Source organism: Felis catus, chromosome B3 (assembly GCF_018350175.1).
Source record: "Felis catus isolate Fca126 chromosome B3, F.catus_Fca126_mat1.0, whole genome shotgun sequence".
NCBI lineage: Eukaryota > Metazoa > Chordata > Mammalia > Carnivora > Felidae > Felis > Felis catus.
Window position 1 is genome coordinate 73474379 of NC_058373.1, and position 13156 is coordinate 73487534.

At 46.0% G+C, this 13156-nt stretch overlaps 1 protein-coding gene, 1 long non-coding RNA gene and 1 other non-coding gene across 4 annotated transcripts; 2 read left to right on the top strand and 1 right to left on the bottom strand.

The window, feature by feature from the left end:
- Window positions 1-282: 282 nt before the first annotated feature.
- PRMT5 (protein arginine methyltransferase 5) lies at window positions 283-9464 on the bottom strand. 2 transcript variants are annotated; one of them, XM_003987460.6, is made up of 17 exons: window positions 9309-9464; window positions 8523-8641; window positions 8129-8214; window positions 7820-7954; window positions 7130-7242; window positions 6935-6984; window positions 4836-4999; window positions 4200-4361; window positions 3949-4026; window positions 3798-3856; window positions 3592-3714; window positions 3330-3505; window positions 2664-2773; window positions 2326-2419; window positions 2031-2147; window positions 1758-1822; window positions 283-837 (listed from the first exon to the last, which is right to left on the bottom strand). In XM_003987460.6, exons 1-17 carry the CDS (start codon window positions 9416-9418, stop codon window positions 685-687), a joined length of 1914 nt encoding a protein of 637 aa, XP_003987509.1. In that variant the 5' UTR covers window positions 9419-9464; the 3' UTR covers window positions 283-684. The 2 variants fall into 2 exon arrangements, with proteins under 2 accessions (XP_003987509.1, XP_019688358.1); XM_019832799.3 differs by lacking the exon at window positions 8523-8641 and having other exon boundaries at window positions 9309-9414.
- On the top strand, window positions 2136-4789 carry LOC123386015. The gene is made up of 2 exons (XR_006599397.1): window positions 2136-2277; window positions 2556-4789. It is a non-coding gene; the product is annotated as an uncharacterized LOC123386015 (long non-coding RNA).
- Window positions 9465-9773: 309 nt separating the features above from the next.
- Window positions 9774-9846, top strand: TRNAR-ACG. The gene has a single exon. It is a non-coding gene; the product is annotated as a tRNA-Arg (tRNA).
- The last annotated feature ends 3310 nt before the right edge of the window (window positions 9847-13156 follow it).

The window sequence follows — 13156 nt, forward strand, 5'->3', positions numbered from 1 at the left end:
CAGCTCAGAAAAGTGGAAGGGAAGCTGGCTTCACTCACTACTACATCTTTCTCCATAGTGGCAAAATTTCATCCCCAGAGAAAAGCCTAATCACAGGACCTAATGTACAAGACCTCTTTGCAGCTGGCCGAAAAGGCCTACAGCCAGGAGTCCAAGAGTGACCATTAAGCTTCCTGAATAGGGAACAGTTTTAGGGCGCTTTGAATCTTGCATAAGGGCACAGATCTGAATATGCCTAGGTTTAAGTAAAGTGTGGGAAAGCAGAGGCAGGGGGCAACAGGGTTGGAGCAGGAAAAGGCTATAACTTCACTTTATTTGTATTTCCTCCCACACAAAACCATCAAAACAGGAACAGAGATGGGCAGGGAAAAGGGCTGAAAATTTGTTCAATCCACATGTTCTCAGGGCTATTCCAGGGAGCACTTGAGGCCGAATGCCTGTTGGAGTAGCTTCAGATCCAGCACTAATTCCTCCCACCCTGGCCTGAAGTCTTCACAGATTGGTGGCTCGAGCCCTGCAATTAATTCTCATCCTTTGCCCACCTTGATGTAAGGCAGGAAAGCAGACTGAAATGCTCCACTCTGATGGGCAAGGGGAATCACAGCCCACAGATGTACTGCACTTTCTGTGCTACAGGAGCAGAACTTGAAGCTGCTTCCAAGGTCTCAACACTTGTAGGCAGGGCTAGAGGCCGATGGTGTATGAGCGGCCTGTGGGGTTATGAATAGCAGAACAGACTGGTGCTGTCACAGCCCACTCATACCACACCTTCTTGGAATTGCTGCACCGCCAGAAACGGACACAGATGGTCTGGCCTTCGCGTACCGTAATGGGCTGCTGTAAGAAGAAAGACAGGGAGGTTCAGGGTGGAGCTAATGAATTGTATGTGGCAATGTACTACTGAGCTAAGTGTGCAGAGAAAAGGATAAAACATGACATTCCAACCCTCATGAAGTTTATTTGAAGTCTTTCAGAATGAATTATCTGAACAATCAGACACTAAACAAACCATCAGAAGTGTGATGAGTGCTATGAACATGCAGAGAACATTGCGCTACAAGAGCACCTAGGAGGCAAGGCGAACCTAGTTCAGGCAGTCAGTTAAAGTTATCTGACAAGTGGAATGTTTAAGGGGACCTGGAATATAAGTCAGCTGAGTGAAGAGATGAACAAAGAACTTTCCAGGCAAAGGAGGTGTGAAAGCCTGAGGCAGGAAAGAAGACAGGGTATTAGAGAAACCAAAAGAAGGTCCACAGAATCATGATGAGCATTGAGTAATGTACAGAATTGTTGATTCATTATGTTGCACACCTGAAACTAATATAACACTGCTTTGTTAATTATACTTCAAGTAAAAAAAAAAAGGGGGGCTGATGCAATGTAACTAAGGGAAGAGCAGCTGAAAAGACAAGCTAAAACTAGATCACACCATCTTACAAGGTTAAACCTTTCCCCTGATGGCAGTGGGAGGTCAATGAACAGTATTAAGCAGGACAGAGATATGACAAGATCTGGGCTTTTAAAAGATGACTCTTGCTCAAGGTAGAGACTAGACAGAAGAGGAGCCAGAGGAGATGTGGGGAAGCTAAGGAGACAGGCACCGCAGACATCTCAACATCTACAACAGGGATCCAAGAACATGTGGGAGTAGCAGAACATGGGTCATACTCAAGCATCCTCTTGAGAGCAGGGAAAGGGCAGAACACCAATGGCAAAAGTTACTCCTTAACCCATGGAGTATTAAAGGTGATTCCTACCTTAATAGGGAAGAGGATGGGAAACCATGAGAACATCCCAGGAGAGTGAGTTTCTGGACGGATACCTGTTTGAAAAAATAATGAAAACATTGAGGTCTCTGTGACTCTGCTTTTTGCCTGGGTTGAGGGGCGTGTCTTCTGTGAACAGAGAAACAAGTAATCAAAGATCCCCATTCATTGATTCTTGGGCTCCCTGTGCATCTAAATGAAACATTAACAAAACTGCCCACGTAACATACTCATGCCCTGCCATCCACTGCCCCAGACACTCACTCAGGGTGATGTCCTGATAAAGCACAGTTTCAAAGTAGCCTGCAAAGCCATGTAGCACTGTGTTCACCTCCACAGGAAACTCCAAGGTGCAATAGCGGTTGTTGTCAATCATAGGATCTGTCAAGGAAGAGTTATGTGGATGACAAGGGGCCAAAAGCTCTAGACAACTTGGTAAAGCAAGAGCAAAAAACAGGATGGGAAGCCTAGACAGAGCAAACCCAGGATAGCAAGAGAAGAAGCCAGAAAGGTAAGCTCTCACCCATCCAGTCAGAGGAGAGTCATGGCGGGAACCCACCTCTGTTGGGATGGCTGAAGGTAAAACAGGGCTGGGGCGCTGACAGCTGGTGGAAGTTGTGCAGCCGTACCACATAAGGCATCTCAAACTGGGCCTGTCCCGAGAGACCAAGCAAGAGCTGGAGCAGACAGGCAAGACACACCTACTTCCCCGGGAAAAGAAGCCTGAGCCTCAGGGACACAGAAAAGGATAACATTTTCATTTCAACTTTCGCTTTCCCACATCCCCAGCTCCTCCATCACTTCATCTTCTCCAGTGCAAGAAAACAGTTGATGCTAACGTAGAAAAAGAAGATGACTAAAGAGAAAAGAGCTCTCCAGAAGACAGTGGCTCTTTACCTCAGGGTCACGGTCCTTTTCCCGACAGGCGCGGACCTCATTATACAGCTTGGAGGAGGAGATGGGAGCCAGAAAGGAGGTATACTCCCCAGGGATGCTCACACCATCATCTGGAGAGTAGGAGGGTCATATTAGTTCCCAAGGGATGAAAATGGTGCGTCTAACTGAAGGTTCAAACCTCCTACATCAAAACATACCACATGTGACAACATGGAGCTGTCTAGGTCTGTTTTGTCTAGGTCCTTTCATGAGAAATTCTACTTTGAGGTTAACTTACAGAGACACAGGTTAAAACTGGAAAGAACCTAAGATATTCTAATCTAGTGATTCTTAACTTCTGTAGGGTCATAAAGAACCTTGATATATGGATGAAAGCTAAGCCCAAGGTACATATTACATCAGCTCAGGGAATCCACAGACCTCAGACTTAAGGAGGATCTGCTCTAGTCCACTCCTCTCATTTTACAGATGTGAACAGTGAGGTTCAGAGAAGTTACTTCATTTGCTAGGGCAATAACCCAAGTCCAACCCACCTTCCTTTAAACCTTGTCACCTCCTCCTAGGCTGCTGCTGCCTCACTCAACCCGCCCCCGCCCCCCAAACTGCCACAGCCTTCCAAGCTGAGAATCCATTCCCCTTACTCAGCACACCCCAGCCTAGAGGCACCTTTTAAGAAGTGTTGGGCTCCATCCAGGCACTCAGGTGACAGTTCATTGTCAGCAAAGGAGCCCAAAAGCTCACTGACGATGATGTCTGCTTTCTCTGGAGCCACCCATTCCCGCATGTCCGATGAGACGACGGTCACCTGGCTTCCCCATTCTTCAAATTGCCAGTTCTCTAGCCTAAAATAAAGATAATGCAAGTGAGGACACTGGTAAGAAAAACTGGCACTGGAGACAAACTTCCCAGCAAGGAGGTTGCTACTCACGTCACCACGGCATTTGGGTTCTTCTCCACAGCATACAGCTTTATCCTCCGGTCAGCCTGCTTGGCTGCCCTCAGAGAAGCATTTACCAGAGGACCCCGGCCTGCTCCCAACACCATTAGCACCCTAAGAAAGAGGAAGGGTCAAGCTGACTTAGCAGATAGAGAAGAGGTATGCAAATCTCTGGGATTGTGGGCAAGAGCACTCACTGGACATTGGTATCCTTCTCTTCGTCAGGCACTCGATCTAACAGACATTTATAGATGGCCTGGTGGAGGAAGGAGAAAAGACCTCATGGCTATGATCCCATCTTCACCCAGGACATCCCGGCCCTGTACTTGACCCAGACCCACACTATACCTGCTGATATTGAGAGTATTTGATGGGGTCCTTTTCAAACACTTCATATGTCTGAGATTCCAGATTGTCCATCAGTGGCTGACGAATGAGAGGAAAAAGGGAAAATAAGTTAGCCAGTTTCTGGCAAGGGCAACACACCAGAATACCAAAAAATTTCCCGCTGCTTCCTGAGCTCTGGTAGGATTTTAGGGCACCTACGGTCAGAGACTCTTCTCCCACACCTCCCTCCTCTCAGAATACTCCAGACCCACCTGGAGTGGGGACTGCAGATAGTCTTCATAGCCCTTGGCAAAGAGTTCGTAAGCATTGGGTGGAGGACGGTTCTGGCTCAAGTATTCCAGGTACTGGAGGTAAGAACAGAACTCCTTCTCTGAGTGGTGGTTGGTGCCTGTGATGATGAACTGCACTTCCAGCTGTGAGAGAAGTCAGACCATCAGGTACAGTCCTCGAACCAAGATTCTGGGATATTGTTATGGCTTATGGCCAAAGAACCCTGGTGTAAAATAAGGCCCAAACGATCAGTCTTCCAGTTCAACAGATATCTCCACGTATCAACACAACAGCATGAAGCTTCAATAAACTTATAAAGCCCTCTAATGCCATATAAGCATCATCCTGACTCAAACAGCCCCATCGATCCTCACTGTAACATCTTAAATGAAACCTTCTGCAAAGTTCTCATGAGATTTGGTTCCTTTTGAAATGTTCTGGGGCTCCTCATCCCATTCGCCTCTTTGTTCTCAAGAGCTCCAATTTTGATGAAATCGCTCCCCAGAAACCAGAAAGGAAAAGAATCAGCCTCACAGAAAAAAAAAAGGCACCACACATGTGAATAAGGCAAGAGGATTAGCTGGAGTATCTATCTTTGGAAACCTTCTACCACCCACCTTGAGGAGCCGGAAGATCAGCCTCTGATGCATCTTAGAAAGAACAGGAAATCCCTTCTTATTGGTCAGGAAAATGCTGGTGGGGAGAATGGCTGCTTTGATGGGCTCCCCAAGCCAACGATCAATGACATGGTTAGATGGGAGGTCAGCCCCAATTTCAAGAGCTACACGAGGGAAAAGAAAGTTAACTACTATATAAGAAGGCTTTCCTTGCTTTTTTGTGCAACATCTGTTTACTCCTTAAGAGCAAGGCCTACTGAGACATAAAGTAGCAAAACTGCCCAGCAGCCTAGTATACATGAAACTCCTTTTTTTTTTTTTAAACTTTTTTTTTTTTTTAATTTGAGACAGGGAGAGACAGAGGATGAACAGGGGAGGGTCAGAGAGAGGGAGACACAGAATCTGAAACAGGCTCCAGGCTCTGAGCTGTCAGCACAGAGCCCGACGCGGGGCTCGAACTCACAGACCGCAGGATCATGACCTGAGCCGAAGTCAGCTGCTTAACCGACTGAGCCACCCAGGCGCCCCTGAAACTCCTGATTTTTTTTTTTTAACTGTATCCAGCTTTATTAAAGATACTTTTCATAAACAATCATGGTATTTCAGGCAGAACATGGGCAGACAATGTTAACAGTATACACCAACTTTCAAACTCCTTTCTTTAATGGACTACCAAAGTCAGCCATTTCATAAAACCTAATGAAGTCTTCATTTGATGCTCTGAACAGGGAAAAGTTTAAAGAAATTTTAATATTTTATTTATTTTTGAGAGACAGAGACAGCACAAGTGGGGAGAGGGGCAGAGAGAGAGGGAGACACAGAACTCGAAGGGGGCTCCAGGCTCTGAGCTGTCAGCACAGAGCCCAAAGTAGGTCCCAAACCCATGAACCGTGAGATCATGACCTAAGTTGACGCCAGACGCTTAACCGACTGAGCCACCCAAGTGCCTGAACAAGGAAAAGTTTAGAGTAAGGGTTGACATTTCACATTTAGCATGTTGTTAAACAACTTTTCACAAGCCAACCCTGACTTTGAAATGAAAATGGCAGAATTATCAATCTGATGCTCCACAAGCTAAAAGAGGAACTCTTTTGAGGGATGCCATCTCCATGGTGACCCTGCAAAGTCCAGATTGCCTGACATACTGGGAACCATTTTGACACTCGGGTCAGGTTCCAACAGGTCTCTGGGTTTAAGGAAGTCAAATCTATGTTGAAGGCAGAGAAGGAGAAGAGGACATAAAAAATGAATTTTAGTTTTTCCACACCATAAGGTGTCTGTGCCAAGGTGGCTAATGTGTATCATCATCAAGGAATCCCTCCTCCTGGGAACCAAAGAGGAAGTTTCTCAGAACTAGAAGGGAAAGGTATTTTCTCCCCCTTATCAATCTAGCTTCACAGATATTCAATTAGTGACATTTGTCTTCCCCCTAAATAACAATGAAGTGTTCTGTGTACTAACATAGCTTAAAAGAAAAAAAAAGAAAAAAAAGTAAACCAGGGATGCCTGTGTGGCTCAGTCAGTTAAGCGTCTCTTAATTTCAGATCAGGTCATGATCTCATAGTTCATGAGATTGAGCCCTGCATTGGGCTCTGTACTAACAGCGAGGAGCCTGCTTAGGATTCTCTCTCTCCCTCTGCCCCTCCCCTGCTTGCTCTCTCTCTCTCTCTCTCAAATAAATAAACAAACATTAAAAAAAGTAAAAAAAATCTTCATTTTAACAAAACTTAATAAAAAAGTATTTCAAGCTGTAAAGTCACCAGAAGTACATAGTTATCAAAAATGCACAAATTTCACTTAGCATCTCCAAAAACTCCTAATTCTTTTTTTTTTTTTAATATTTATTTAGTTTTGAGAGAGATATATATAAGAGAGAGGGAGAGTGTGTGCAGGGGAAAAGCAGAGAGAGAGGGAGACAGAGGATCTGAAGTGAGCTCTGTGCTGATAGCAGAGCCCAATCTCACAAACTATGAGATCATGACCTGAGCCGAAGTCGGATGCTTAACCAACTGAGCCACCCAGGTGCCCCCAAAACTCCTAATTCTTACTCGCAGGAGGTCAGAGAAGGGATACCTATCCCAGTACCCTTGTGGACTTACCCACCGCAATCCTCTTGCTATAGTCACACAAGGTCCGGAAGTTGTGCCACCTGTCGGGGTCAAATACAGAAAAATACAGTCAAATATATATAGCTCACCAATTACCACAGCTCGAGGAGACCTCCCTACAGGCTCCACCCTGTACCTCCCCTTATCCTCCCCTTTGCCCTGGCACAGCAGCAAAAGGAGACATACCACATCCATGTCTTCTCCTCTCCACTGTACTCCTCTGTGTGTGTACTTGGTGCATTCTCAATTATATCATCTCTCAGGTCCTCTGGGGCCACCAAGGGTACCCGCATCCAGAACTGCACATGAACAAGTACTCTATTTAGAACTCTTTGGAACTCACTAGGTCCAGAAAGCTTCCTTCAATTAAAAATATCTTGATCCACAGGGCACCTGGGTGGCTCAGTTAAGCATCCCACTCTTGATTTCGGCTCACAGTTGTGAGATTGAGCTCCGTGTCAGGCTCTGCGTTGATAGTACAGAGCCTGCTTCAGATTCTCTCTCCCTCTCTCTCTGCCCCTTCCCCACTCGTGCTTGCTCTCTCAAAATAAACTTCAAAAAAAGAAAAATCTTGATCCAGCTCACAAGTTAATCCTTTTATGTTTTTCCCAACTTGTGGTTATATGCACATGTACACTTACCTTGTGTATATCCTTATGTAAATACCTGCCTTGTCCTTTATTGCAACTGTAAGTTTCTAGAAATAACTATACATTCTATATATTTTATAACAGTCTGCTTACCACTTTTAGATGCTGGTAGGCAGTACTGACATGTCAGTTCTCCCAAATGCACTCTTTACTCAATGGCTAGGAACAAGAAAATACCTAGCAGACTATCATAACATGCAGCAGAAAGGGAGGCCCTTAGCCATACCATGGAGGAGTGGTGGCCAGTGTGGATGTGGTTGGTCAAAACCCTGGCCAAGTTTGTGTTATCTTCCTGATTTAGGGGCAGCAGGAAAGCTGGAAGACCCAAATATGCCCCAAAATTCAGCTCCTGTAACATGGCCTGGAATGGAGATCAAGAGGAAAAGGTTAAGAGCTAGGAATCCAATTAGCTTTAATTGAATTATATTAGATTTACTAAGTTATGGGAGAAAAAAAAAAAAAATGCTCTTTGTACCCAGCGTGGTTATGAACCTGACCTCTAGACAAATCCATTGGATTGGTGAAACAGTCTTACCGCCTCGGAGTTCCTGCGGATCTTCTCCACTTTTGAGTCTGGACGAATCCATGGAGAAAGCTTTCCCACAATTAGCGTATTCCAGTCTGCACTCCCCCCATCCAAGAAAGACAAAGACTAAATGAGGGTCAGCACTTTACTTGTTCAATTTCTAGTTCTTAACAGGGAATAAAGAGTAGAGATGAGAGATAAAAGACTTTTTCTATCACAGATATGGGATAGCCTGATGCAGAATAGACTACAGCTTTTAGCAGGTAAGCAAGAAAACAAGAGTTATCTGTGTCCCAGGACTAACCAATATATCCAAGTCAGGAAAGGAGGAGAATGAGGGCACTGTTAAAGCAGAAGTTGTTACTGCCTCTAATAATTAAGGGGCATATGGGATGGTCCCTACCCCTTCCTGACAGCAGTAGGTCTGATCGTGTCTGGGGGCCCGGCCGATTCTTAGCAGGTTCCTGAGTGAACTCCCTCTTGAAACGCGGGTGGAAGACAGGCATGCAGAGGAAATCAAACCTACAACCGCGACAGACCCAGAATCGTCATGTAAAGAGAGCAGCAGTGCCCAGAAATCCAAGCAACTGGATTAGGCTATCTCAATTCTGCACAACCCTCTCAGCTGCCATCAGTCACCCGACGGGACTGCTGAGTTCAGCCCACCTTGGGGCAGATCACTTCCGCTGCACTGTGCCTCAATTTCTCCCCAAAACACAGGCATGGAAAAGACAAGGAGAGAAGATAAAAATCCACCCCAAGTGGATTTCTACTCTGCTGTCACCGGTTTTCCAGGATCATCACATCCAGATTTGCCCCAGTATCGCCCATGCCTTCCCCCTTAAGATTTACCTCTTCTCTCTCTAGCCCCCCGACTCTCCCTCCCACTCTCAGACTGTAATCCCGCTCTCCAGGGCCTTGGAGATCTGTATGTTCCCTTTTCGAGTTTACCTGACAACTCCCCCGACTTTGGGGCTCAGTGACCACACACCTCCAATAAGTTTGTTTTTTTTTTTTTCTTACGCCCCAGAGCCTAAGGCTCTCCACCCACCCGCAAGGAGTAATGGTTTCTCCCGCCCTAATCTTACTCCGACCCCCTCACCCCTGCTTCTCGGGGATGACTAGTCTGTCCCCCCTTCGTCCCCGAGTTCGGAGCCCGCATTCCGCTTGCAGAGGTCTGGGCCCTCACCCCTGCTTGGCCACAGCCCCCAAAGTGTCAGCTATTTCGGGGACGCAATTCAGGTCCCTGCCGCTGGACACGCGGCTCCCACCGGCACCTCCGACCGCCATCGCCGCCATCTTTTCCCTCGCGCTGTCCACGCCGGGATTCCTTGGTATTAGCAGCCAATCAAAAAGCCAGAAAAAAGCCCCCGGAAGGCGGGATGAGTCGCCCTAACAACCAGAGCGTCTTCCACGGCTTCAGAGCGAGAGGCGGAGGGGTGGGGAGTGGCTCCTCCCGCCAATCCGCGGGCTGCACAGTGGCTTACGGCGTGGCTCCGGAAGATCCACCAATCTCAGGGTCTGGTTCTCGACGAATTTCAATCTCCCAGAATGCTTCGTGCATTCATAGAACTCCGTCAAAGGACTACACGTCCCATGAAACCCTGCAATATAAGCTTGAAGTGTCATCATTGAGTCGAGTGTAATTGTCTCAGGGCCAGTGGCGCAATGGATAACGCGTCTGACTACGGATCAGAAGATTCCAGGTTCGACTCCTGGCTGGCTCGGCGGGACTGAGACTCCTTTATTGCATCGCATGCGACACGGCCTTAAGCAAAATCTTTTAAATCTCCCTTCCTTTCCTTACACTCTTAGAAGTTTCCTCTTTTATCTTTTCGCAGCTTCGTTTTATAGGTCTTAATTTGACTGAGTTCTGCAGCCATCTTATGTCAGCTTTTTCCGTTACCTAATTCAGAAATGACTCTTGTGTCACTACTTGCTTAGGTCCATCTAAGCAAGAGAATTGAGTTAATGGCTGGTGCTCTTAAAATGGGCTTTGTATGGGCCTTCGTATATTTACAAATAGATTGTGGAAACTCAGCCACTAATTCCTTGTGATTTTATATCTCAACACAAAAGGTAAACACACACACTCACACATTCGTGGTAAGGGATTACAGCGAAGAGGAGTCATGAAGTGCCTGGAGGAGGCCTGGGAAAATATATACACTCTTGTTAGAGGGATGGAAAGAAGCAGAGGAATGAAGCAAGGGAAGACACGGGGAGGAGAAAGGGAATACCTGAAGGCGGGGAGCCCAGAGGTGTTGAGGGCCTGGGAGCAGGGATGGAAAAGAGAACACAGTGCAAAAAGCCCGAAGAAGGAGGCGTTGGCAGAACTTAGGGACTGCTTCGCAGGGCTCCAGGAAAGAGGAGTCTGGGTTCTGGCCTCTGTGAGTGAAACAAGAAAGGAGAGAAGCGGGTTTAGGGAGAATCAAAGTTCGGGTTTAGAAGTGCTGAATTGATTGGGCGCCTAGGGGGCGCTGTGTAATAGAGAGTTGGATGAACAGTGAGTGATCTGATCTGAACCAGAGAAGATTTAGAAATGCCAGAAGAGAGGTAGTGATGAAAGCCACGAGACTGAATGAGATCATCCTGGACCGTTGGGGACAAAGTCCTTGGAAACATGGAAAGGGTGTGGATAGGATAAGCTCTAAAGAGCTCTGGGTGCAACGATAAATGCTCCAGAAGGACGAAAGTCAAAAAGCCAAACAACTAAGAAAAGGCATACAAAAAGCCTCAAGTGGTTGGAAGTGCTTTTGTCCCATCATTACTAGTACACCTACTACAAACTACTACTAGTAGACTTTATTTCTTTGCTTAAGTTTATTTATCTATTTTGAGAAAGAGAGCACAAGCAGGGAAGGGGCAGAGAGAGAGAGGGGGAGAGAATTCCAAGCAGGCTCCACACCATCAACACAGAGCCCCATTTGGGGCTCTGACTCACCAATCATGAGATCATGACCTGGGTGGAGATCAAGATTCGGACCCTTAACCGGCTGAGCCACCCAGGCACCCCTAGCACTTTATTTGCTAAAACAGTTTTAGATTTACAGAATGATTGAGCAGATAGTACAGTGAGTTCCCATGTGCCTCCCCAGAGCTCTCTTTGTTATTAAGATCTTCACATGTATGGTACATTTATTATAATTCAGGGACCAATATTGATAAATTATTATTATCAAAGTCCATAGTTTATTCAGATTTCCTTAGTGTTTACCTAATGTCCTCTTTCTGTTACAAGATCCAATCCAGAATACTGTGTTACATATAGTTGTCATGTCTCCTTAGGCTCCTCTGGGCTGTGACAAGTTTCTCAGTTGTTCCTTGTTTTTGATGGCCTTGATAGTTTTGAGAAGTACTGGTCAGGCATACTATAGGATGCCCCTCTGTTGGAATTTAGTTTGTCTGATTGTTTTCTCATGATTAGACTGGGATTATGGGTTTGGGGAGGAAGATCACAGAGGTGAAGTATCATTTTCATAATATATCAATAGTACATACTATCAACATAATTTATGACTGTTGATGTTGACCTTTATCACCTGGCAAGAGTAGTATTTATCAGGTTCCTCCACTGTAAAATTACACTCTCCTCACCCCCTCCCATCCTGTGCTCTTTGGGAGGAAGTCACCATGTGCATCCCACACTTAAGGAGTAGAGAGTTCCGCTGACCCTCCTTTAGGGTGGAGTGTCAACAATATTTATTTGGAATTCTTCCCTGCAGGTCTTATGAGTAGGTGGTTGTCCACAGGAAGTGGGTGAGTGCTCTACCAACATTTTAAGAGGTAAAGAAGAGTTTTCAGGGGGCCTGCTTGTTCTCTGCCCCAGCTGTGCCCAACCAAGCTCTACATTCAGAGAAGACTTATGAGATGTGGTTTCTTCTTCGGAAGCTAATTATCTGGGTTGTGGACCATCTGTGCTCCTGGCATCTTCCTCCTGATGTCAAGCTGGTGGCTGCTCTTGGCTGTTGGTTGTTAACTAACCCATCCATGAGTAAGAGAGAGAGAGAGAGGAAAATCTATAAAACAGTAATGTCAGTTTTGCCATCATTAAAATAATTTTCAAAAGAATATGTGTAAAAAGGGCTTGGAATTTGTTTGGCCTTAAAATAAATTCACATGGGCTGCATTTCAATTCTCTGTAATGTCTTTGGTTTTTCATTCAAGATGGCCTCAGCTCTAAGGCAAGCATGATGCTGAACAGCTCACAATAATTCCATACCATGTTGTTCCCAGTCTTTCCTGCAGCACTTACCTGTGACTTAAAAAAAAAATACAGCAAATACTATGGGTCTATCTATATGAACCAGAGAGAAGCAGAAGGCAAGGAGTGAAAAAGATACAGAGAACTTTGTCAAGGACTTGGCCCTAAGCATAAAGTCAGAGCTGGCAAAGTCTGTCTTCTGTTCTGACTCCCTCTGCCCTGCCCTCCGTGCTGAACTCTTGTGCTCAGAAACATGTAAGTCACTGACAGAAGGCCTCCAGATCCAAGCCTTTGCTGAGATGAGGGTAGGGAGATGGTAGGACAGTGGGGCAGATACAATATTATTTTCTCCCAACAGGAGCCAGTGACCAACAGGCAAAGCACTGGAAACTCCTCTGGAAAGGAAACAGTATCCTCTCCCAGATAATTCTCTCCTTACCCCCCCCCCCACCCCCACCCTTCCACACCATCCCTAACCCTGCCTGGCATTCCTCACCTTCAGGCCCAGTTCTTCTACCTGATCCTGTTTTTGTGACCTTGTTTAAACACCTCCAGCCCATTGTAAATGCTCCTTTCATCTCTGGTGCTCAGCTCCTCCCTCAGCACTTGCCTCCCTCCCCAGGACCCCTTCACTCACCTCTGTGCCTGCCCAGCCAGCTACACTCTTCAACACCAAAATAATGGACCGTTTGACCCTCCTACTGCTCCAAATTGCGCCTGTACAATCAAGGCTGTCCTACAGCTACAAAAGTGGCGGAGTTACTGAGGCAAAATAATCTGTGCCGATTTGCATTCTCTTCCTTGTCATCTCTATTATACAGTGTTTATCTGTC

Bases quoted from the DNA above. Each gene is read 5' to 3' on its own strand.
- PRMT5 (XM_003987460.6), bottom strand. From the start codon at position 9,418: ATGGCGGCGATGGCGGTCGGAGGTGCCGGTGGGAGCCGCGTGTCCAGC. The intron at 8,215-8,522 runs GTAGGGACCATC...GGGGGAGTGCAG, and splicing joins CCTACTGCTGTCAGGAAGGG to ACTGGAATACGCTAATTGTG. The intron at 3,506-3,591 runs GTGAGTAGCAAC...TCTTTATTTTAG, and splicing joins AACCCAAATGCCGTGGTGAC to GCTAGAGAACTGGCAATTTG.